The sequence below is a fragment of the Oncorhynchus tshawytscha genome, linkage group LG03 (assembly GCF_018296145.1).
Source record: "Oncorhynchus tshawytscha isolate Ot180627B linkage group LG03, Otsh_v2.0, whole genome shotgun sequence".
NCBI lineage: Eukaryota > Metazoa > Chordata > Actinopteri > Salmoniformes > Salmonidae > Oncorhynchus > Oncorhynchus tshawytscha.
Genome location: NC_056431.1, coordinates 5,105,725 through 5,130,644, shown reverse-complemented (window position 1 = coordinate 5,130,644; position 24,920 = coordinate 5,105,725). Strand labels below are relative to the sequence as shown.

Here is a 24,920-nt window from a genome sequence, read left to right as displayed (position 1 = left end):
GCTATCTATAGCTAACTGATATTTTGCATTGGATTATTCTTATTTCCATTTGCTAAAGATTTTTATGGTATATTATGTCAAGTCGTCACCCGTGTAGGTATCCGAATGACAAATAATGTGATAAAGATACGTCAGAAATAGATTCAGACTCTGCGGGAGGTTGAAGCCATTTTAACTGGCTTCATGCTGCAGCTGGGCATAGCATTCACCAACCAGACTTGCTAAAATGGCTGCCGTGTATTTGCTAACTTGCATTTCATTGTCATTCATATAAAACTTTTAAAATGCCTAGATATTTGGACAAAAAAAAGTAAGCTTGTCATTCTGGCACGTGCGGGGTGACAGGCTTTGTCATGTAAATGTGGTGTTTCATTGAAATGGTAATGTAACCTGGATCAGGGGTAACTCCTGAAGGCTATTGGTGCAGGCTTTTGCTCCAAACCCGTGGTAACATACCTGATTCAGTTAATTAAGGTTCTGGAGAACAGTTATAATTTCGTTGAAATTAAAGCTTGCAGGACAAGTAGCTCTCCAGGGGGGTGGTTGCCCTATTAGCTAGTGATTTAGTTGTAGCCTACTGTAGATTTAGGAACAACTTCCCACAGAATGTCTAACATTTATTCAATCTTACCTGTCAGTAAAGTCACTTCATATGAGAATAGTTGAGTAGGATGGCTAGTTTATCACTCCTAATATCATACAATTTCATCAGTACTTGAGTAAGACCCTGATGAAAGAAACAAGTCTGACAACCTTTTCCACCAACTTTATTTTACAAATGTAGTGTTCGATCACTGCTGTATCCAAGGGGATCAAAATGCATTGGAGAAATTAAAAGTAGGCCTTTATATATTAAAATTAATAATAGTCATGAAAACATTCATGAAGTTCACTTGTAAATATCATCCCATACAAATCTATATAATCTCATACAAATCTAGATTTAGATTTATCCTTCGTCGTTCTATATAGGTTTAAATTCATTAATGATGGTGTCGAAACATACACCTATTCATTCATCTCTTTGTGTCTTATTTTATTCACCATCTATTACATGTGTTATTTGTCATTACTCATCAAAAATATCCCTGTTGCCACATAATAGGCTATATAGAAATATGTTAAATGTTAAGCATTTGGGTGGTCACTGTACATTCCACTAAATACTCACATATAATTTGTTGAAGCCTCAAATTAATGTGTTATAGAAGAGAGCCACAACCCATTAGAATATTCTGATTGTACTAGCTATACAAAATACAATATACTTACACAAAAAAAGGTTTACCATGTACAAAATAATGGCAGAAGTGTATGTAATGACTGTTTCAATGGTTATGGCTTGTGGCGATAGTACAGACATTGCTACAGACTTTCTGTGACTTAAATACAAATCTAAAACTAGGTTAGCTGTCCTAATTCCCTGAAAAAAGACACTGTTACTGAACATTCAGGTAGTTACTGTTATACCCTTTTTACCTACCTGTGTTTAAGACATTAATGTAAACACATACATTGTGACATCATGTGTTAACCCTTTGGGTTTTATTGGGTTAGGCTGTGGTGTTAGCAAGTGTTTCAATTTGGTCCCAGACCCAGAACTTTTCCCTCCCTAGTCCCTATCAATATTGTCTGACCTTGTGAACGGTGAGTGTAATCAATCCACCCCAACACGTGGAACCAACACAACTTTTGCTAATACCTATGCAATATTTTCAAATAGTCTAGATAGAAGGCTCCATCTAGGGAAAGGGACTAGGGAGAGGTTTGTAATTGGGCCTTTGTCTCAAAACATACTTTAATAAAGCCCTGTATTCAGGCATGTTGTCAATGCATTACCAAGCCATGGAGTTGACATGCATCAAGATTAGACTGTTAGTTTGAATCCCCATTTTGTGTTCAGATGTAACAAAAACAAACTAAATGTCATGAGAAAGATAGGTATCTAAAAACATGTAAACACTTCAAATCTCACTAAGAAAAATAACACCAACATCATTACTATAAGATAACCATTAATTATAACAACAATTATAATAATCATTAATAATAACACTTGTTGTAATCATGACAATAACCGACACGGACTACCCAGTGAACACCGTCTGACGCCGACGTCCATGGACATCTAAAAGATGCCATTTTGCTCACTGTGTAAGTTACCATTGTGTATAGGAAGATTGTCAAAAGAAAATCTGTATCAACATGTCAGTCATTTTATCTCCTGAATTATGTCAGATTTTTTTCTTCTGTCCATTTGTAAGCAATATGAGACACTTTGTATACTGTAGATGATATATATATATACAGTTATACTTCTCTCTTAGTTGAATACAAGTCTGTTCATTTTCTTAAGTCCCTTAAGTTTATCAAACACAGCCCCGCGCATCACCAGTGACTTGAGTGTCCTTTTTTTGCTCAATGTAAACCACTAAGACGTGATACAAAATATGTCTGTCTTTATCTGGTGCAAATATCAGGGGACTGTGCAAAAACGTTTCTGTCTTAGTGTTTCCCTCTTTGAGCTGGGCTGGAAAAAAACTGCTCATGTTTTTTTTTACAAGTTTGACTCCAGGCTTCTACAGGACATTAGTACTCACACGTCAGTGACAATATCAACACCACAAATTAAGTGAAAGCATTAATATGCTGTATTATATGGTCCAAAGCCACACATGTAGGATAGGATAGCCCTTAATATTAAGCATTATTATTGATATTATGACATTTCTACCTAATAGAGAACGGTTGGAGTGTGTTACTATGAACGAGCAAGGTCCTCTTCTGATGAAGGGCATCCTAGCCAACCAAGTCTCTTCTGAGACTCACCCTCATATCTGACTGCTTCATCATTGGAGTCATCCTACAGTATGCATTATAGTCCACTGCCTTGTTACAGTCAATTCCCTAGACACATACACTTTGGCTTGCTCTGAAGCCAATCATTTGTATTGTCCTGTAGAAATGTTGGCTTGTGTCAGTTCTCCTCTGGTGAGATTAATAAAATGGTGATTGTCAGACGTGCTTTCTCTGTGGTATTTTATTTGTATCCCAATACATGGCTTTGAAGGTCAGTCGTATTATGAAGTGCAACACCTGCATCATAGTGTACTTTTTGTGCTCTATGAAAGAAAATACCCTGTAGTTGCAGTAGCTAATCCTCCTATTGGTAGGCTGATCAACTGAGAAGTTCCTCGTCAAACATAGTGACTCATGGCTCAATCAGATTTGGTTGTTCTGATGAAGACAGGTGGGTCACAGGGGAGCTCCAGGTAGAAGTTGCACTTAGGCACAGATTTAGGATCAGCTCAACCTCCCCAAATGCTGAGCATAACTATTAGGCGGTGGTGGGATGCAAAACTGACCTCAGATCAGTTACTGGGGGCAACTAGAGAATGTATGGAAGCAATTTTCTCAAGGTCACTCATTCTTTCACACAAGAAGCAACTATCGACAGCTCTGTTTTCCTGCGTCACAATGAGGCGGGCTCACTCGTACACCACTCCCCGGATTCAATACCCTACATCATCCGACATTCCACATCATAGGTCATGAAGATCATCAGTTCAATGCTCCATGAGGAAAATAGCATCCTTTGATACAAGTGTAACCTGTTTTTCACTGAAGTACACAGTCTGGCCGTACACCACTCTTCTCTCTCTCATACCTAGATGTATTATCTTGGTCCCTCCTTTCTAATATGGCTCAAAAGTTTCTGTATTCTGTAAAACATTTGATATAAAACACGAGGTTATGCATGAACAAACAAGTTTCTTAACTAAGTCCTAGCTATCTAATTTCTCCCATGTTTGTTCTTTTTCAGTTATTCATGGAATCAGTGTATGGCAATATGGCACATTAGATATGAAATATGGCTGATGTATCACATATATAAAAATGGCAGGATAATTCCGTTCCTCTACCATTTTGACCTCTAAGCAAGTCCTTCATCTCCCTATATGTACAGATTGATTCACCATATTTCCTTCTCTACCCTTCCTATTCTCGTATGTCTACTCTGTTCATGAAGACCACACACACAGTAGGTAGAATTTGCCCTAACCACTGATACAGAGTCAGATATTTGTTCATCCCCCTAATGGTTAAGGGTGGGTTTAGGGGTGAGATAATCTGATCCTAGATTTGCAGTTGAGGGCAATTTCTACCTGGTGCACCTCACACTGTCACCTCATTCTTACTGCCTGTCCTGATGCCCTGACTGCCTCCCCCTCCTCCTCCACTTCCTCCTCCTCTACTTCCTCCTCCCGCTCCTCCGTCGCCCCCTCCTGGTATAAAGTGTAACTGCTCAATAGTGTTCTGCCTCTTGGCAGCGAAAGCCATCCTCTTGGCGCTGTGGCCCCCTAGCGTTCCTGTTCCCATGACAACCCCCGCCCCGGGCATCTCGCTACCACCCCAGCCCCCCATGCCTCCCCCCATGCCTCCACTCATATGCCCCGTCATGCCCTGGCTTCTCTCCTGCTCCCTCCCTGAGGTGGGGTGAGAGTTCATCTTGATCATGTGGTGCCTGTCCAGGGAGGGCGTGGCACATACATTCTGCTGGGACTGGGCTTTCTGCTGAGGGGTGAGACCACCCCGGGGGAGAGTGGGGACCATGCCTCCCCCGCCTCCATGGGCGTATGGATCCTGCACACCCACTCCCATCCCTCCGACCCCTCTACCCATGCTCTCCTCCAGGTGATCTGGTGACATGAGTAGGCGATCCTGGGGACGCTCCTGGGGCCAATCCTTGGGCTTCCTCGTCAGGGTCTGGTTGTTGGACTGAGGCCGCTCCTGGGGTCGATCCTTGGGCTTCCGTGTCAGGGTCTGGGTGCTGGACTGAGGCCGCTCCTGGGGTCGATCCTGGGGCTTCCTTGTCAGGGTCTGGGTGTTGGACTGAGGCCGCTCCTGGGGTCGATCCTGGGGCTTCCTTGTCAGGGTCTGGGTGTTGGAGTTCTTAGTAGCAGCAGCCATGGCTTTGTAGTACTGGTGCTGCTGGTTCTTGGACATCCTGGAGAGGGTCCCAGTGTTCCCGGGGACGTCCCCCATGTTGAGCAGCTGGTCCTGCGAGATGACCTTCCTGGCAGGCTTGGACAGGGTGTCATAGTTGGGATTGTAGTGCTGCTCAATTGGGTCCAAGGGGTAGGGGTTGACCGTGGGGGAGACAGGGGGTAGGCCGGTGGGTTGAATCCAGGGGCGGGGGGCGTGGCGAGGGAGGGTGCCCCTCCCACCCATGGTGTTGTAGTCTCCGCCACAAGGGATGTGGTGACTGGAGGACTGGAGAGCGGGCTGGGCCGTGTGGGGACGCCTCTTGGTGGTGCAGTAGCCAGATGAATATTCATCAAGACCACTCTTTTCTGGAATCAAAAGAGGAATAGTGAAACACATAAGTCATAGAGCTATTGTTTTCTGTGTAACGGGGTCTATCTCTATGTTGCTACGTGGTACACTACTCACCCAGGCGTTTGAGCGAGGAGTATCTGTTGAGCTCTGGCTTGGTGGCGTTCTCGTAGGATGGGGGGAGCTGTGCCAGGTTGTGGAGGGAGTGGTGGAAGGAGGGCTGCTCTTTAGTATTGTTGTGTTTGCTGGACAGAAGAGTTCCTCCTGCCGCCAGCTGGGTGTTGTTCATACGGGGGGCGTGTTCTGAGGGGTCAAAAGACAGCTATGTTATGGTGTGTTTGTTTCTTCATTGTTGTTTTTTGGACAACCTTTATCTAACCAGGTTGGTGTCATTGACATCTAAGACATTATTGTGAAAAACTATAAAACATGGAAGGGCACCAGATGCATACATTACAGTATGTCACTGGAACCAACGATTTACACCACCAGTTGACTTACCGATGGTAGCAGTGTGATTGGGACTGGTTCCTGAATGGATAAAATTGTGTTGAATATTCCCCACTGCAAAACAAACAAACAGTCATCAGCTGTGGAGCAACAGTGTATACATAATGTAGATGTGTGTGTACGTGAGTGGGACAGCAGAGGGATACACTGTATGATGTGCTCAATTGTGGATGTTATCAGGCGATTTCTAGCCTCATGGTTTATTAATCACATTAAGATCAAGGCATCCATCCTCTTTTACATTACCTGGGCCAATTCCCTTTTACACACTCACTGACTTATCATTTATTGAGCCTGTGGGAATCGACCAGGATATTGCACTTTGTTTCACATAACTGTCCCTCTTCGAGAACTTACAAGTTCCTCGACGTACACATATCTGATGAGATGAAATGGTCAAACCACAGGGACACCGTAGTAAAGAAGGCACAGCAGCGACTCTTCTACCTCAGGAGGCTGAATAAATTTGTCCTGTCTCCGAGGGCCCTCACGGTGTTTTACAGGAGCACCATTGAGAGACTACTGCCGGTCTGCATTGCATCCTGGTACGGCAACTCCACCGCCACTGACTGCAAGGCTCTACAGAGGGTGGTACGCTCAGCCAAACGAGCCATTAGGTGCTCACTGCCTGCCCTCCAGGACACCTACAACACCAGGCGTCACAGGAAGGCCAAGAAGATCATCAGGGACCTCGTGGCACCCAAGCCATCATGGCCTGTTCTCCCTGCTTCCATCGCCCAGACACTGGCAGTATAGGAGTATCATGGCAAAAACTGTCAGACTGGCCAATAGGTCCTACCACCAACCATCAGGCTGCTGAATAGCCACTAGGGAGCTACCTACTCCCTCCCCCTTGCTTTTCCCCCTATGGATATTCTACCCCCTCCCAATAACACTTACCCTACCCCTCCCCCAAATAGACATTATCATTGCTACAGTTGTAATATTATTTTTATTATTGTCTCATTCACTTGTCTTTTTTTGACCTGTGCTGTTGGAGCTCGGATCATAAGTATTTCACTGAGCCCCGCGATTACATCTGCAACACTGTGCATGTGACTAATAACCTCATCTAATCTAATCCATTTGACTCCTTCCCCTTTCTTACAAGACAGTTTGAAATGAGCCTAAAGCCCAACAACAGCACAAAACAGGAGAAACAACTTAGAAACAGAAGTGTACTATGTGAGCTTGTCCTCATTTCCTGTTTGTTCCAACTGAATGCTCCCCTGGCCACTCACGTCTGTTGTCCTTGCTGGGCAGGCCAGGGGCATAGAGGTTTTTGGGAGGTCTGCCCAGCGTACCCTGTCCCTCCCCTGAACCACACAGAGCCACGCTGTTGTTCCTCTCATCCTGCTGCACTGGACTGGACTGGTGACGCAACATGTCCACCAGCGCTCTGAGAGGAGAAAACAAAAAGAGAATGTCAAAAATGTAAAAGTATAAGTAATTAGGTGGTGTAAAATGTGTTTTATTGCCTGGAGTAATAACAGTCCGTCCCCCCCGGCATTAACAATATCATATCTTGTCTGATCTTATGAATGAAACATGCTATAAACATGTTATAACGACATTATGAAATGATTAAAGAATCTGTGTTTGTCTGACTGTCCATCTGTCTATCTGTCTGTGTGACTGTCTGTCTGTCTTGCGCTCTGTCTGTTCATCTGTCTGGTCTGGTACTGATTGACCCCTCCCCTCACCTGGGCATGTTGATCTCTCCGTTGTTGGCCTGCTGCGACACCTTGTTGAACATTATCTTAATCCCCACGGCAACCGCTACCATAAACACAATGACACCTCCAATCACAAAGCCTGTGTTGTGGCTCAGAGGCTGCAGAGGGTCCAGTTCCGGCTCATCATCATCCAGGAGTATGGCGTTTGGTGGCGGGGTCTTGGCCCAATCCGGGGAGTCGTAGTTGGTACAGCTGCTCTGCTCCAAACGACGGGTGGGGTCGGGGCAGCAGAAGCGGTAGTGGCAGCTGCCACAGCAGTAGATGAAGCTGTCCTTGGAACAATTGAAGGTGTTGTCCAACTGGCCCATGACGTCATAGTAACCATGGCACACGTCCACGTCCACCAGTCTGTGGGGAGGAGGAGCTACCTGGGCCGCGCGCAACGGAGGAGCCAGGGCTCCCGCTGCCGCAGATGTCACGTTCTTGGGGAACATGATCTGGGCCAGGGGTCGGGAGGGGTCTCCAGAACCCCAGGGGATTCTGGAAGTTTCTCTGGAGCTTTGGGCCTGCCCCGGAGGGCAGAGGGGCGGTTGGCATGGATGGTCAGGAGGAGGAGAGGGGGGCTGGGGGCGGACTGAGGGGGGTCGGTGGAGCCCCCCTGGCGAGGCCGGGGGTCGGTACGTAGGGGAGAGGGAGAGGGGGAGCTGTCCTCAGCTGTGGTAAGTGGGGCAGCAAGGAGAGAGAGGAGGGAGACGGCGAAGACTTGGAGATTGGTGGTGGGCGTCATCTTTACATGACTAAGAGCTCTATTTTCTGTTGTCGACTCAACGCTGTTACAAGGCTGTCCTTTTTTCAGAATTAAACCACTAAAACACTATTTGAAACATTTAGGTAGCAGGTATGAGTTGTTTGGTACTCATATTTTCAAAATATCTTAATTTAATAATTAAAATGTCTGATGAACTTTGTGAATGAATTCTAGATATGCTTTAAGAGATGGAAGTCACGAGTGTCAACCAGTTGTAAGTGTCAACCATTGGTGACAGAGGTATTTACATGAATTTCATTCTGTTACTATTATCTTCAACATCTTCTGCGATAATATTCTGCATCCCATTACAGTCAAATCAGACCTGTATAAGCCTCACAGAGTAAACAACGGTAAATTGATCAAACCCAGATCGTCTATTCCTTCTCCTAGTTCTAGAACCTATCTACCATACAAAACCTAGCTATGAATCATGTGAAGTTAGTTTGAGGTTATAACATTCACATGAAAAAATACAAAAATAGATGGAATCTCCTTGGATGAAAGGTCAAACAGAGGGTTTTTACCGTCACCATGACGTATTCCTGAACACGTTGTGCTTTGTTTAGCTGAAGACAGGAAGTAAGCTTCCTCAATGAGTTATGGCACTTGTAAAATGATATGTCACAAAATGACACATAGGCCTGTGTTTTAAGGGCAACAGTCCTCTGTAAACATTCATCCTAAAATGTAAACAGTTAATGATTCAATCATGTCGTTTTGGCGCTGGATACATTCCCAGTTTGCACTTAGACTCAACCTGTAAACTAATATTCTCTGAAAAAGTAGAAAAATCTCTACATATAAATGTCTAAATGTTTCAATATTATGCTTAATAAAAGATTTGTACTAAATAAATCTCGTGCTAAATAAATCTAAATCATTTGTGTTCCTGTGCTTTTAGATGTTGCAGACCATTTGAATGGCAGTTGGAGAGGTTGTGGTTCTTGACGGGTCAGGGCACTGAATGGCTGTGGCGAAGTGTAAACATACTGTGTGACTGTAAAGCAGGACATTGCCCTTCTAGGCATATAAACATCACAGGTCACTAACTACATAATGCATTGGCCACTTATTTACTTAAATGTTTTATGGTCTTATCTAAAATGCATAGGCACTTACTGTTCCTCTGATTGGGCTGAAGGCTACAGAGCCAGCGCCCTACATTAAGGACAGAGGACAGTGAATACCACAAATGAGGAGAAAGTATAAAACGTTATGACAAATCGTATTATATCAAATAGACAGCTGAAAAAGCAGTTTTCATTTTAGCTAGTGGCTGGATGGGTACCTCTGTTTTTAGACGTACAAACTTAGTATGTATGGTCTAGTATAGAATATACAAGGAAAAGAGCTTGAGGTTTAGATGTAACTCTACAGATTGAATTCAGTTGTGTCTCATTATGATGGTTGAGGACTGAATAGCACATTGTAGTTCACATGTGCCATTCCTTCAATAACTCTGATTATTCCTGATTTGGTCCTAAAACTGAAAGAAAAGCATTTTTGGAGAGAAATATGTAAATGTGTGGAGTTATTGTGTCTGAGGTTACAGGTGATAATAGACAGAGACAGCTCCGTCTCCCACACAAATTATAATTACATACAATTATCAAAACAGTTCTTATCTGTTGCTGAGCATGTAGGCATGGATAGGGGAGGCAGGGGGGCTGCTGGAATCACTGATGGCTCTACTTGTTTCAATACATGTGAATAAAAACAATGGAGAATACAACCAGCAGTTCTCACTGTTGTTCCAAGTTTTTATAAAGAACTCTTCTATTCCATGAAAGTTCTGCTTGATTTCCTGTATCGTCTTCAGATTTGGAAAAAGGGGATCAGGCCTGGAATGTCTTCACAGATTTGTGGATCCTGTATGGAACACAGAAAGAATCGATTAGGAGAGTGGACATCAAGCCCCCTCCCCCCCACACACACACACACACACACACACACACACACACAAACTCCCTCCCTCGTATTCTAACACACACACCACAGCAACACACAGACAACACACTCTGTAAGACACTCATGAATTGCTATGAATTTCTAGCTATAAATTGGAATAGAACTTGTCAAGAAGTGTGCACCATGCATACTGTATGCACCGGAATTTGAATTGTGTGTGTGTGTGTGTGTGTGTGTGTGTGTGTGTGTGTGTGTGTGTGTGTGTGTGTGTGTGTGTGTGTGTGTGTGTGTGTGTGTGTGTGTGTGTGTGTGTGTGTGTGTGTGGGGAGCCAGCCATATGCACCTGAATTTGTGTGCTGTTACGTGTGTGTGAGATAGCTGGCCCTCACATTGATGAGACAGAGATAGTGATATCGTAATAAATAGTGTCGTTTTATTAAAAACTTACAGACATCCCAGCAGTCCCACTCACACACAGAACACCATCCTCCATTTAAACAAACTGAAGTGCTTCAGGCAGCAGGCCACAGGTGTGTGCAAGTGCAATCAGCTAATTAACAAAGCTTGAACGCAGTCAGCTCACACAATTAAAGGGGCATGTCACTCATTCTAACGTTCAAACCAACAGGTAAAGGTTGAGCTGATGAATAAAGATCAATTAACTGGAAGGATGTGATAATTAATTGACAGTTTAGGATACTATATAAATAAATACACAATAAATCCATGCATACAAAGCTACTCCTTCACAGTGTGAGTGCATGTAGGTATGCTAGTTGTGTCTGTGTGTTAGTGTGTCTGCCTTTTGCAGGAGCATCAGCTCCTGAAAAGCAGATGAGAGAGGGAGAGAAAGTGAAACAGAGAGAGAGAGAGAGCAGGGGGATAAATGTAGGGTCGGGATTTAAATGAGCAGAGAGAGTTGGTGGGGAGCGGGAAGAGCCAGAGGTATAGACGCAGAGACGGTGGTGAGTGGGAGGGCGGTGTGTGGGTGGCACAGAATCAAGTACATTTCTCCCAGCACTTACCAATATAACACCGCACATCACAGTTAGACAGACCCACAAATGCACAACCCAAACAACATAAAAAGATAGGGTGACACAACAAGCATGAAATATGATGGAAGACAGTGGTTTGGATGTCCTTTCACTTGCATCTGCAAGATCTGATATCTGCACAATGAACACTGTTAATGCTGTTGTTGAAGTGGCAGCATGTATGTCAGTCAGAGAGATTGTGTGTGTGTGTGTGTGTGTGTGTGTGTGTGTGTGTGTGTGTGTGTGTGTGTGTGTGTGTGTGTGTGACTGCAGTATACTCTACAGGCATTCTGAACCTTTCTGTAGTCTCTCCCTCTCGCCTTTCATTCCTCTCGCTCTCTCCTTTCTCCCATCTCCCTTTCTCTCTCTTTCTCAGATTTGGTGCGTGGGTTGAGGCAGCTAACTCTCTTAGAATAGCACTGCAGCTCTGTCTGTGTGTAAGAGAGAGAGAGAGATAGATGGAGAGAGAGAGGAAAATAGGTATTGTCCAATCTACACCTATTAGCCAATTCTGAAACTTCTACCTCCATCATCACTGGTTGTCCATGATACCATAATATCTTCCATTTCATCCTCTATCTATACATTGTTCTATCTCCATCACCACATTCCTTATCACTTCCACTAACAACATCTATTCTCATGAAAAGGCATCCCAACCTGCATTTTCCAGCAGGAAAAACTAATCCAAAAGACTTGTCACGACTAAAGACGCAAATTAGAGTGAAACATCGTGCAGTTATAATTCCTGTCATGTATCACCAGTATCCTAACACACCAACAAGTAAAAATGTAAAAATGACATATGCTGTAACATAAGAAATTAGATGTCTCTATAGTTCTATCTCTATAGTTACCACTATATACTGTAAGGTAGTCTCTATAGTTATATCTCTATAGTTATATCTCTATAGTTCCCACTATATACTGTAACATCAGAAGTTAGATGCCTCTATAGTTATATCTCTATAGTTCCCACTATATACTGTAACATTGTAAGTTAGATGTCTCTATAGTTACATCTGAATAGTTACCACTATATACTGTAACATCAGAAGTTAGATGTCTCTATAGTTACATCTGTTTAGTTACCACTATATACTGTAACATCAGAAGTTAGATGTCTGCATAGGTTTATCTCTATAGATAACACTAAATACTGTAAGTTAGTCTCTATAGTTATATCTCTATAGTTACCACTATATACTGTAAGTTAGTCTCTATAATTATATCTCTATAGTTATATCTCTATAGTTACCACTATATCCTGTAACATCAGAAGTTAGATATCTCTATAGTTATATCTCTATACTTACCACTATATACTGTAACATTAGAAGTTAAATATCTCTATAGTTATATCTCTATAGTTACCACTATATACTGTAACATCAAAAGTTAGATGTCTCTATAGTTATATCTCTATAGTTCCCACTATATACTGTAACATTGTAAGTTAGATGTCTCTATAGTTATATCTGTATAGTTACCAATATATACTGTAACATCAGAAGTTAGATGTCTCTATAGTTATATCTCTATAGTTCCCACTATATACTGTAACATTGTAAGTTAGATGTCTCTATAGTTACATCTGAATAGTTACCACTATATACTGTAACATCAGAAGTTAGATGTCTCTATAGTTACATCTGTTTAGTTACCACTATATACTGTAACATCAGAAGTTAGATGTCTGCATAGGTTTATCTCTATAGATAACACTAAATACTGTAAGTTAGTCTCTATAGTTTTATCTCTATAGTTACCACTATATACTGAAAGTTAGTCTCTATAGTTATATCTCTATAGTTACCACTATATGCTGTAACATAGTAAATTAGACATCTCTATAGTCATATCTCTTTAGTTACCACTATATACTGTAAGTTAGTCTCTATAGGCATATCTCTATAGTTACCACTATATACTGTAACATCAGAAGTTAGGTATCTCTATAGTTATATATTTATAGTTACCACTATATACTGCAACAAAGTAAGTTAGATATCTCTATAGTTATATCTCTATAGTTACCACTATATACTGTAAGATAGTCTCTATAGTTACAGTGGGGAGAACAAGTATTTGATACACTGCCGATTTTGCAGGTTTTCCTACTTACAAAGCATGTAGAGGTCTGTAATTTTTTTAATCATAGGTACACTTCAACTGTGAGAGACGGAATCTAAAACAAAAATCCAGAAAATCACATTGTATGATTTTTAAGTAATTAATTGGCATTTTATTGCATGACATAAGTATTTGATCACCTGCCAACCAGTAAGAATCCGGCTCTCACAGACTGTTCGTTTTTCTTTAAGAAGCCCTCCTGTTCTCCACTCATTACCTGTATTAACTGCACCTGTTTGAACTCGTTACCTGTATAAAAGACACCTGTCCACACACTCAATCAAACAGACTCCAACCTCTCCACAATGACCAAGACCAGAGAGCTGTGTAAGGACATCAGGGATACAATTGTAGACCTGCACAAGGCTGGGATGGGCTACAGGACAATAGGCAAGCAGCTTGGTGAGAAGGCAACAACTGTTGGCGCAATTATTAGAAAATGGAAGAAGTTCAAGATGACGGTCAATCACCCTCTGTCTGGGGCTCCATGCAAGATCTCACCTCGTGGGGCATCAATGATCATGAGGAAGGTGAGGGATCAGCCCAGAACTACATGTCAGGACCTGGTCAATGACCTGAAGAGAGCTGGGACCACAGTCTCAAAGAAAACCAATAATAACACACTACGCCGTCATGGATTAAAATCCTGCAGCGCACGCAAGGTCCCCCTGCTGAAGCCAACGCATGTCCAGGCCCGTCTGAAGTTTGCCAATGACCATCTGAATGATCCAGATGAGGAATGGGAGAAGGTCATGTGGTCTGATGAGACAAAAATAGAGCTTTTTGGTATAAACTCCACTCGCCGTGTTTGGAGGAAGAAGAAGGATGAGTACAACCTCAAGAACACCATCCCAACCGTGAAGCATGGAGGTGGAGGCATCATTCTTTGGGCTTTTCTGCAAAGGGGACAGGATGACTGCACCATATTGAGGGGAGGATGGATGGGGCCATGTATTGCGAGATCTTGGCCAACAACCTCCTTCCCTCAGAAAGAGCATTGAAGATGGGTCGTGGCTGGGTCTTCCAGCATGACAACGACCCGAAACACACAGCCAGAGCAACTAAGGAGTGGCTCCATAAGAAGCATCTCAAGGTCCTGGAGTGGCCTAGCCAGTCTCCAGTCCTTAACCCAATAGAAAATCTTTGGAGGGAGCTGAAAGTCCATATTGCCCAGCGACAGCCCCGAAATCTGAAGGATCTGGAGAAGTCTGTATGGAGGAGTGGGCCAAAATCCCTGCTGCAGTGTGTGCAAACCTGGTCAAGAACTACAGGAAACGTATGATCTCTGCAATTGCAAAAAAAGGTTTCTGTACCAAATATTAAGTTATGCTTTTCTGATGTATCAAATACTTATGTCATGCAATAAAATGCAAGTGAATCACTTACAAATCATACAATGTGATTTTCTAGATTTTTGTTTTAGATTCCATCTCTCACAGTTGAAGTGTACCTATGATAAAAATGACAGACCTCTACATGCTTTGTAAGTAGGAACATTTGCAAAATCGGCAGTGTATCAAATACTTGTTCTCCCCACTGTAACTATAGAGACTATCTTACAGTATATAGTGGTAACTATAGAGATATAACTATAGAGATATCTAACTTACTTTGTTGCAGTATATAGTGGTAACTATAAATATATAACTATAGAGATACCTAACTTCTGATGTTACAGTATATATGGTAACTATAGAGATATGCCTATAACTAATACAGTATATAGTGGTAACTAAAGAGATATGACTATAGAGATGTCTAATTTACTATGTTACAGCATATAGTGGTAACTATAGAGATATAACTATAGAGACTAACTTTCAGTATATAGTGGTAACTATAGAGATAAAACTATAGAGACTAACTTACAGTATTTAGTGTTATCTATAGAGATAAACCTCTCTATAGTTACCACTATATGCTGTAACATAGTAAATTAGACATCTCTATAGTCATTTCTCTATAGTTACCACTATATACTGTAACATCAGAAGTTAGGTATCTCTATAGTTATATCTCTATAGTTACCACTATATACTGTAACATCAGAAGTTAGGTATCTCTATAGTTATATCTCTATAGTTCCCACTATATACTGTAACATCAGAAGTTAGGTATCTCTATAGTTATATCTCTATAGTTACCACTATATACTGTAACATCAGAAGTTAGATGTCTCTATAGTGATATCTCTATAGTTACCACTATATACTGTAACATCAGAAGTTAGATGTCTCTATAGTGATATCTCTATAGTTACCACTATATACTGAAAGTTAGTCTCTATAGTTATATCTCTATACTTACCACTACATACTGTAAAATCGTAAGTTATATATCTCTATAGTTATATCTCTATAGTTATATCTCTATAGTTACCACTATATGCTGATACACCGTAAGTTAGATATCTCTATAGTTATATCTCTATAGTTACCACTATATACTGTAACATCAGAAGTTAGATGTCTCTATAGTTATATCTCTATAGTTACCACTATATACTGTAAGTTAGTCTCTATAGTTATATCTCTATAGTTATATCTCTATAGTTACCACTATATCCTGTAACATCAGAAGTTAGATATCTCTATAGGTATATCTCTATAGTTACCACTATATACTGTAACATCAGAAGTTAGATGTCTCTATAGTTATATCTCTATAGTTACCACTATATACTGTAACATCAGAAGTTAGATGTCTCTATAGTTATGTCTCTATAGTTACCACTATATACTGTAACATCAGAAGTTAGATGTCTCTAGTTATATCTCTATAGTTCCCACTATATACTGTAACATCAGAAGTTAGATGTCTCTATAGTTATATCTCTATAGTTACCACTATATACTGAAAGTTAGTCTCTATAGTTATATCTCTATAGTTACCACTATATACTGTAACATCAGAAGATAGATATCTCTAGTTATATCTCTATAGTTACCACTATATACTGTAACATCAGAAGTTAGATGTCTCTATAGTTATATCTCTATAGTTACCACTATATACTGAAAGTTAGTCTCTATAGTTATATCTCTATAGTTACCACTATATACTGTAACATCAGAAGTTAGATATCTCTATAGGTATATCTCTATAGTTACCACTATATACTGTAACATCAGAAGTTAGATGTCTCTAGTTATATCTCTATAGTTACCACTATATACTGTAACATCAGAAGTTAGATGTCTCTATAGTTATATCTCTATAGTTACCACTATATACTGAAAGTTAGTCTCTATAGTTATATCTCTATAGTTATATCTCATCTCTATAGTTACCACTATACACTGTAACATCAGAAGTTAGATGTCTCTAGTTATATCTCTATAGTTACCACTATATACTGTAACATCAGAAGTTAGATGTCTCTATTTTATTTTTATTTCAACTTTATTTAACCAGTTAGGCTAGTTGAGAACAAGTTCTCATTGGCAACTGCGACCTGGCCAAGATAAAGCAAAGCAGTGTGAACAGACAACAACACAGAGTTACACATGGAGTAAACAACAAACAATAAACAAGTCAATAACATAGTAGAAAAAAAAGAATCTATATACATTGTGTGCAAAAGGCATGAGGAGGTAGGCAATAAATAGGCCATAGGAGCGAATAATTACAATTTAGCAGATTAACACTGGAGTGATAAATGATCAGATGAACATGTGCAGGTAGAAATACTGGTGTGCAAAAGAGCAGAAAAGTAAATAAAATAGAAACAGTATGGGGATGAGGTAGGTCAATTGGGTGGGTTATATACCGATGGACTATGTACAGCTGCAGCGATCGGTTAGCTGCTCAGATAGCAGATGTTTAAAGTTGGTGAGGGAGATAAAAGTCTCCAACTTCAGAGATTTTTGCAATTCGTTCCAGTCGCAGGCAGCAGAGAACTGGAAGGAAAGGCGGCCAAATTAGGTTTTGGCTTTAGGGATGATCAGTGAGATACACCTGCTTGAGCACGTGCTACGGGTGGGTGTTGCCATCGTGACCAGTGAACTGAGATAAGGCGGAGCTTTACCTAGCATAGACTTGTAGATGACCTGGAGCCAGTGGGTCTGGCGACGAACATGTAGCGAGGGCCAGCCGACTAGAGCATACAGGTCGCAGTGGTGGGTGGTATAAGGTGCTTTAGTAACAAAACGGATGGCACTGTGATAAACTGCATCCAGTTTGCTGAGTAGAGTATTGGAAGCTATTTTGTAGATGACATCGCCGAAGTCGAGGATCGATAGGATAGTCAGTTTTACTAGGGTAAGTTTGGCGGCGTGAGTGAAGGAGGCTTTGTTGCGAAATAGAAAGCCGACTCTAGATTTGATTTTGGATTGGAGATGTTTGATATGAGTCTGGAAGGAGAGTTTACAGTCTAGCCAGACACCTAGGTACTTATAGATGTCCACACATTCTAGGTCGGAACCATCCAGGGTGGTGATGCTAGTCGGGCGTGCGGGTGCAGGCAGCGAACGGTTGAAAAGCATGCATTTGGTTTTACTAGCATTTAAGAGCAGTTGGAGGCCACGGAAGGAGTGTTGTATGGCATTAAAGATTGTTTGGAGGTTAGATAGCACAGTGTCCAAGGAAGGGCCAGAAGTATACAGAATCGTGTCGTTTGCGTAGAGGGGGATCAGGGAATCACCCGCAGCAAGAGCAACATCATTGATATATACAGAGAAAAGAGTCAGCCCGAGAATTGAACCCTGTGGTACCCCCATAGAGACTGCCAGAAGACAGGACAACATGCCCTCCGATTTGACACACTGAACTCTGTCTGCAAAGTAGTTGGTGATCCAGGCTAGGCAGTCATTAGAAAAACCGAGGCTACTGAGTCTGCCGATAAGAATATGGTGATTGACAGAGTCGAAAGCCATGGCCAGGTCGATGAAGACGGCTGCACAGTATTGTCTTTTATTGATGGAGATTATGATATCGTTTAGTACCTTGAGCGTGGCTGAGGTGCACCTGTGACCGGCTCGGAAACCGGATTGCACAGTCTCTATAGTAATATCTCTATAGATGTCTCTAAAGTTATATCTCTATAGTTACCACTATATATTGTAACATCGTAATTTAGATATCTCTATAGGTATATCTCTATAGTTACCACTATATACTGTAAGATAGTCTCTATAGTTATATCTCTATAGTTACCACTATATACTGTAACATCGTAATTTAGATATCTCTATAGGTATATCTCTATAGTTACCACTATATACTGTAATATCAGAAGTTAGATGTCTCTATAGTAATATCTCTATAGTTACCACTATATACTGTAACATCAGAAGTTAGATGTCTCTATAGTCATATCTATATAGTTACCACTATATACTGTAACATCAGAAGTTAGATGTCTCTATAGTCATATCTCTATACTTACCACTATATTCTGTAAGATAGTCTCTATAGTTATATCTCTATAGTTACCACTATAATACTGTAACATCCTAAGTTAGTGGTCTCTATAGTCATATCTATATAGTTACCACTATATACTGTAACATCAGAAGTTAGATGTCTCTATAGTCATATCTCTATACTTACCACTATATTTTGTAAGATAGTCTCTATAGTTATATCTCTATACTTACCACTATATACTGTAACATTGTAAGTTAGATGTCTCTATAGTTATATCTCTATAGTTGTATCTCTATACTTACCACTATATACTGTAACATCAGAAGTTAGATGTCTCTATAGTCATATCTCTATAGTTACCACTATATACTGTAACATCAGAAGTTAGGTGTCTCTATAGTCATATCTCTATAGTTACCACTATATACTGTAACATTGTAAGTTAGATGTCTCTATAGTTATATCTCTATAGTTATATCTCTATAGTTATATCTCTATAGTTCCCACTATATACTGTAACATCAGAAGTTGGATGTCTCTATAGTTATATCTCTATAGTTACCACTATATACTGTAAGTTAGTCTCTATAGTTATATCTCTATAGTTATATCTGTATAATTACTACTATACAATCAGTGGCCAGTTTACAAAAATAGTTTGCCACTACAGATTGAATCACATGGTAGTGGCGTGCTATATAAAGCAAGCATCGAGGCATTCAGATACTGTTCGATTGAACGCTAGAATGGGCAAAATGAGCGACTTAAGCATGGTATGATCGTCAGTGCCAGGCGTGCGGTTTCGAGTGTCTCAGAAACAGCTGGCCTCCTGGGCTATTCACCCACGACAGTCTAGGGTTTACCGAGAATGTTGCGACAAACAAAAAGCATCCAGTAAGTGACAATCCTGTGGGCGAAAACAGCTTGCTGATGAGAGGTCGAAGAAGAATGGCAAGAATCGTGCAACAGGCAGGCCACAAACAGGCAAATAACGACGCAGTACAACAATGCTGTGCAGAATGACATCTTGGAATGCACAACTCGTTGTTCCTTGTCACAGATTGGCTATTGCAGCAGACGACCACACCGGGTTCCACTCCTATCAGCAAAAAACAAGAAGAAGAAGAAGCGGCTCCAGTGATCAACAGCACTGGACAAAACGTTGGCTGGTCCAACGAATCCCAGTTCCTGTTGCGTCATGCTGATGGCAGAGTCAGGATTTGGCGTAAGCAGCAAGAGTCCATGGCCCCATCCTGCATGGACAGGCTGGTAGCGGTGGTGTAATGGTGTGGGGAATGATTTCCTGGTACACGTTAGGTCCCTTGATACCAATTGAGCAACGTGTCCATGCCCCAAAGAATTCAGGCTGTTCTGGTGGCAAAGGAGGTCTGACACGGTACTAGATGGGTGTACCTTAAACTGGCCACTGAGTTTATACTGTAACATTGTAAGTTAGATTCCTCTCTATAGATGTCTCTCTATAGATGTCTCTATAGTTATGTCTCTTCCTGACTAGAAGCACTGCAGTTGCATGAGGAGTGGGGGCAGAGGCAAGGCTGTCTCACATATTGCATGCTAAAGGACAGGAGGAAAGGAGGGAGGGAGTGAGAGAATACATGGGAACAAAAAGTGAAGGACAAAACACAGTGCTGTGCAGATCAGAATGATGTATCCATGAGTTCCATGTCCACTGAAGGAAGGACATCATGACATGACACTAAACTTATTCAGAACAAACACACAGGACTAATCCTGCGTGCCATTGTATCACAGCAACAGCATCTTGCTTATTGATTTGTGATACTATAGTGTGAAGAAGATGTAACAAAACTTGTCCATCATGACTCATTGGTTTCAGATTGCTTTGATCCAATCTGGGTGTGGAGAGGGAAATATCTCCACACCCTGTGAAGAGCAAAATGTTAAATGCTCACATTTGAACAACATTCCTTTCATATTCCATATTGAAAAACAATAGAGTCTAATATGCACACTGCACAAAAAAATGGCTTTAGTTCTGATAAAAGGCCAGCAAAGAAGGAGTAGCCTAGTGCAAACAGACGTAAATCTGAAATGTCCATAGTGAGTTTAACTGCGCAATGAACCTGCCGCTGCTTGTGTACCCATATCTGGCTGTAACCGGTCTGTGTATGAATGGACTTCGGCACATCTATATCTTTTACAGGTTAACAACTTGTAGCTCAGCCACTGCACGCATACATTATTGCATGTAGGTTACGGAGGTATTACTTGTATGTATCATTAAGCGTGCGTGGGTGTATAAGAACTCGAGTGTGTATACACTGACTGGCTGCGTGTGTGTAGTCTAATCACATATGAAGTATCAATGTATAAAAACTGTGTTAATGTGTATCAGCTGCGTCTTACAAGCGTGTGTATGTGATAAGTCGATTTCTGTGGCGCAGCTTTCAAATCAATATATTTTGTTACTGTATCCTATATTTATACACATTGATAGCAAATCACTTTGTGCCATATGTGGAACCCGAGGTAACGATAAACACGAAGACAATTTAAACTATTACTGAGCATTTGTTTCATGATGTTCCTGTATCAAAAAAGATTTATATATTGCCATGACTTACCTGCGCGTTCTGCCGGATAACAGCCGGGGAGACCGTGCGCACTGGATTGCTGCGATAAATTCGCTCTGGTTAGGCAATAACGACTGTCTTATAAACTGTTGAAGGAAGACTATTGTGACAAATCATCCTCATTTTGTAGTCGATAAACTGCTGCCCAATGTTGTGTACCAGCATATCCGTCGACAATATGACATATCTGCACTATTTATTTTTACTAGCCTTAGCTAAACTATTTTAGTTGACTCTATCGATGGAATAAACTATTATTAGAATAGCCTACAAGCTGTGCAATGGCAAGTTTATGGAAATATTGTCTAACTTTTCCTGTTGAAATACATTTTGTAACTAAACGATGTGCATAAATTCCATGTGTTGCACATATAATTGTCTGGTAAAAAAAAAAAAAATCCTTAGAAGAACACGCCAATCTAGCTATCCTACGAAACTCACTATAGCAAGCAAGTGCAGCACAATAGGCATATCACACCGTCAAAAGGAAGGTCGCCAGATTTTTGTCTTCCTGAATTAAACTACACATTTTTCCTCTGCAAATTTACGTTGCATTTATTCCAAGCTGATATAAAGAGTTCCGTCAGAAATTCCGACCGACCCCGATCATACAATGCCTATGGGATTGTGCGACTGGTCTCACTAAGGTCCGCAAAGCTCAAGTGCGCTCCCATTGGTCGCTCGAACTGGTGTTGATGAGAGTTCTCTCCAGGGCTTTCGGATGCTGAGTTCCATCCCATCAATGATGGTCTGTAATTGGTTTAAGGAAGTGATTATGGTTCCAATACGATTGGTTCCAATACCAGAAAGACTGTATACAGAAGACATGAGCTACCCTTCTCAATAATGCACTGCTATGCAGAGCCGGATTGTGGACCATTATGGACCGCAAACGTGCCACGGCCCCCGAACACGTCATAAGCAATGGCAAAGTGTGTAGAATTGCAGGAAATCAGCTTTAAAACTGCAGTTTACTCTCAGCCTCATGGTCAAATGTGAAGAATAGCATGAGATAAACTATAAACAGCACATGTTTTACTTTGCCCATGGCAAAATGTGTATAATTTCATGAAATTATAAAACTGCACCATTTTCTCTCAGCCTCATGACAAAACCCCCTGGAGGTAGGGGCCCCGGGGCCCAAAATGAGGTAGTCCAGCCCTGCTGCTCTACAGTGTCACAGGTGTTAGAAGAAAAACATGACAGCCATCAGTCATCATAATGCTGCTGGTCATCAGATGATAAATGCGCAAAAATACATCAAAATGGGGGCCTTTGATATTTTTCTGCCTTGATACAGTCTCTCACTATCTTTTTTGTGTATGTCGGTATTAAAAGAGAGAGAGAAAGAGGGGTGCACCAACGGTTGCCACAGCAACTGTGTGATTATGTTGGTGGCAATTATGAAAGGGATGAAAACGGGGTGGGGGAAGAGGACAGCAGCAATCCAAAGCCAGAACACTGATGATGCGTGTGAGTGAATCTGTCAACCATGACGGATAGGCCTAAAATTTAAAATGTGATAAGACGCTGATGTCTTCAAAGAAGTGAGAGAAGTTTGAATCCCTAATTCCATGTAGTGTGCATAAAACATAAACATATTTTTTTGTATGTGTTTCGTTAGATTTCATAGAATAATGACTATGTTCATTTATTTTTGACAAAGCACATCATATTCCCAGATTACAATACTAGCTCTTGTAGCCTCTCAGCCAACAGTAAAGCATGGGGCTTATTCATGGTGTTAAACCTCACAGATAATAAGACAAAACAATAATAGCCCTGTATGACATATGTATGTTCTATACCTCTATGAACAGCCTGAAATGTTTTCCCAAATGAATAAACCCATGCTGTGCAAATCCCAGAAAGAGAGAACAGTATTAGGTTGTGGGTAAAAAGGGCTGGTACAAGCCAGCAAAGGGGAGAGAATACAGACATTGTCCCCAAACACTGAAACAGCAGGGTCAGATATTGGGCTCGTTTGAGTGGTAAGGCGAAAGCAACCGACTGTAGACGAAGGTTGAGGAGTGAAGTTGGGGGAGGTGCATCTGCAACAGCCATAAGTCGGACACTGATGTGGTTTTCCTACAGCAAGGCTCAGTGTAACATGGCAGTGTTGCCATTGCTTAGAAAAGTAGTTATTTATAATGTAGAAATAAACATGTCTCCAGCCCCCATACCACACACTCACAAACTGAAAATATACAGTGGCAAGAAAAAGTATGTGAACCCTTTGGAATTACCTGGATTTCTGCATAAATTAGTCATACAATTTGATCTGATCCTCATCTTAGTCACAATAGACAAAACACAGTCTACTTAAAATAATAAACACAAATTATTGTATTTTTCTTGTCTATATTGAATACATAATTTAAACATTCACAGTGTAGGTTGGAAAAAGTATGTGAACCCCTAGGCTAATGACTTCTCCAACAGCTCATTGGAGTCAGGAATCAGCTAACCTGGAGTCCAATCAATGAGACAAGATTGGAGATGTTGGTTAGAGCTGCCCTGCCTTATAAAAAACATCTCACAAAATGTGAGTTTGCTATTCACAAGAAGCATTGCCTGGTGTGAACCATGCCTCAAACAAAAGAGATCTCAGAATTGTTGACTTGTATAAAGCTGGAAAGGGTTACAAAAGTATCTCTAAAAGCCTTGATCTTCATCTGTCCACAGTAAGACAAATTGTCTATAAATGGAGAAAGTTCAGCACTGAAGAATCCTAGAGTGTCAGCTAAAGACTTACAGAAATCTCTGGAACATGCTAACATTTCTGTTGACGAGTCCACGATACGTAAAACACTAAACAAGAATGGTGTTCATGGGAGAACACCACGGAAGAAGCCACTGCTGTCCAAAAAAACCATTGCTGCACGTCTGAAGTTCGCAAAAGAGCATCTGGATGTTCCACAGCACTTCTGGCAAAATATTCTGTGGACAGATTAAACTGAAGTTGAGTTGTTTGGAAGGAACACACAACACTATGTGTGGAGAAAAAAAGGCACAGCACACCAACAGTATGGTGGAGTGAGCGTCATGTTTTGGGGCTGCTTGGCTGCCTCAGGGCCTGGACAGCTTGCTATCATCGACGGAAAAATGAATTCCCAAGTTTATCAAGACATTTTACAGGTGAATGTAAGGCTATCTGTCCGCCAATTGAAGCTCAACAGAAGTTGGGTGATGCAACAGGACAACACCCCAAAACACAGAAGTAAATCAACAACAGAATGGCTTCAACAGAAGAAAATACGCCTTCTGGAGTGGTCCTGACCTCAACCCGATTGAAAATGCTGTGGCATGACCTTGAGAGCGGTTCACACCAAACATCATATTGCTAAAATGAAACAGTTTTGTAAAGAGGAATGGTCCAAAATTCTTCCTGACCATTGTGCAGGTCTGATCCGCAACAACAGAAAATGTTTGAGTTTATTACTGCCAAAGGAGGGTCAACTAGTTATTAAATTTAAAGGTTCACATACTTTTCCCACCCTACACTGTGAGTGTTTACACGGTGTGT

The 24,920-nt window shown here is 41.1% G+C and overlaps 1 protein-coding gene across 1 annotated transcript; it reads right to left on the bottom strand.

Annotated features, from left to right (window-relative positions):
* Nucleotides 1-750: 750 nt before the first annotated feature.
* LOC121841207 lies at nucleotides 751-22,031 on the bottom strand. Its single transcript, XM_042308218.1, has 6 exons — nucleotides 21,386-22,031; nucleotides 7,551-10,203; nucleotides 7,089-7,246; nucleotides 5,839-5,901; nucleotides 5,455-5,640; nucleotides 751-5,354 (listed from the first exon to the last, which is right to left on the bottom strand). Exons 2-6 carry the CDS (start codon nucleotides 8,015-8,017, stop codon nucleotides 4,177-4,179), a joined length of 2,052 nt encoding a protein of 683 aa, XP_042164152.1. The 5' UTR covers nucleotides 8,018-10,203; nucleotides 21,386-22,031; the 3' UTR covers nucleotides 751-4,176.
* Between the last annotated feature and the right edge of the window lie 2,889 nt (nucleotides 22,032-24,920).

What these genes read in the sequence shown, in the direction of transcription:
- LOC121841207 (XM_042308218.1), bottom strand. Translation starts at nt 8,017, where the DNA reads ATGTTCCCCAAGAACGTGACATCTGCGGCAGCGGGAGCCCTGGCTCCT. An exon ending in GGAGAGATCAACATGCCCAG is followed by an intron (nt 7,247 to 7,550) that starts GTGAGGGGAGGG and finishes TTCTCCTCTCAG; the next exon opens with AGCGCTGGTGGACATGTTGC. An exon ending in CAATCACACTGCTACCATCG is followed by an intron (nt 5,641 to 5,838) that starts GTAAGTCAACTG and finishes TTGACCCCTCAG; the next exon opens with AACACGCCCCCCGTATGAAC.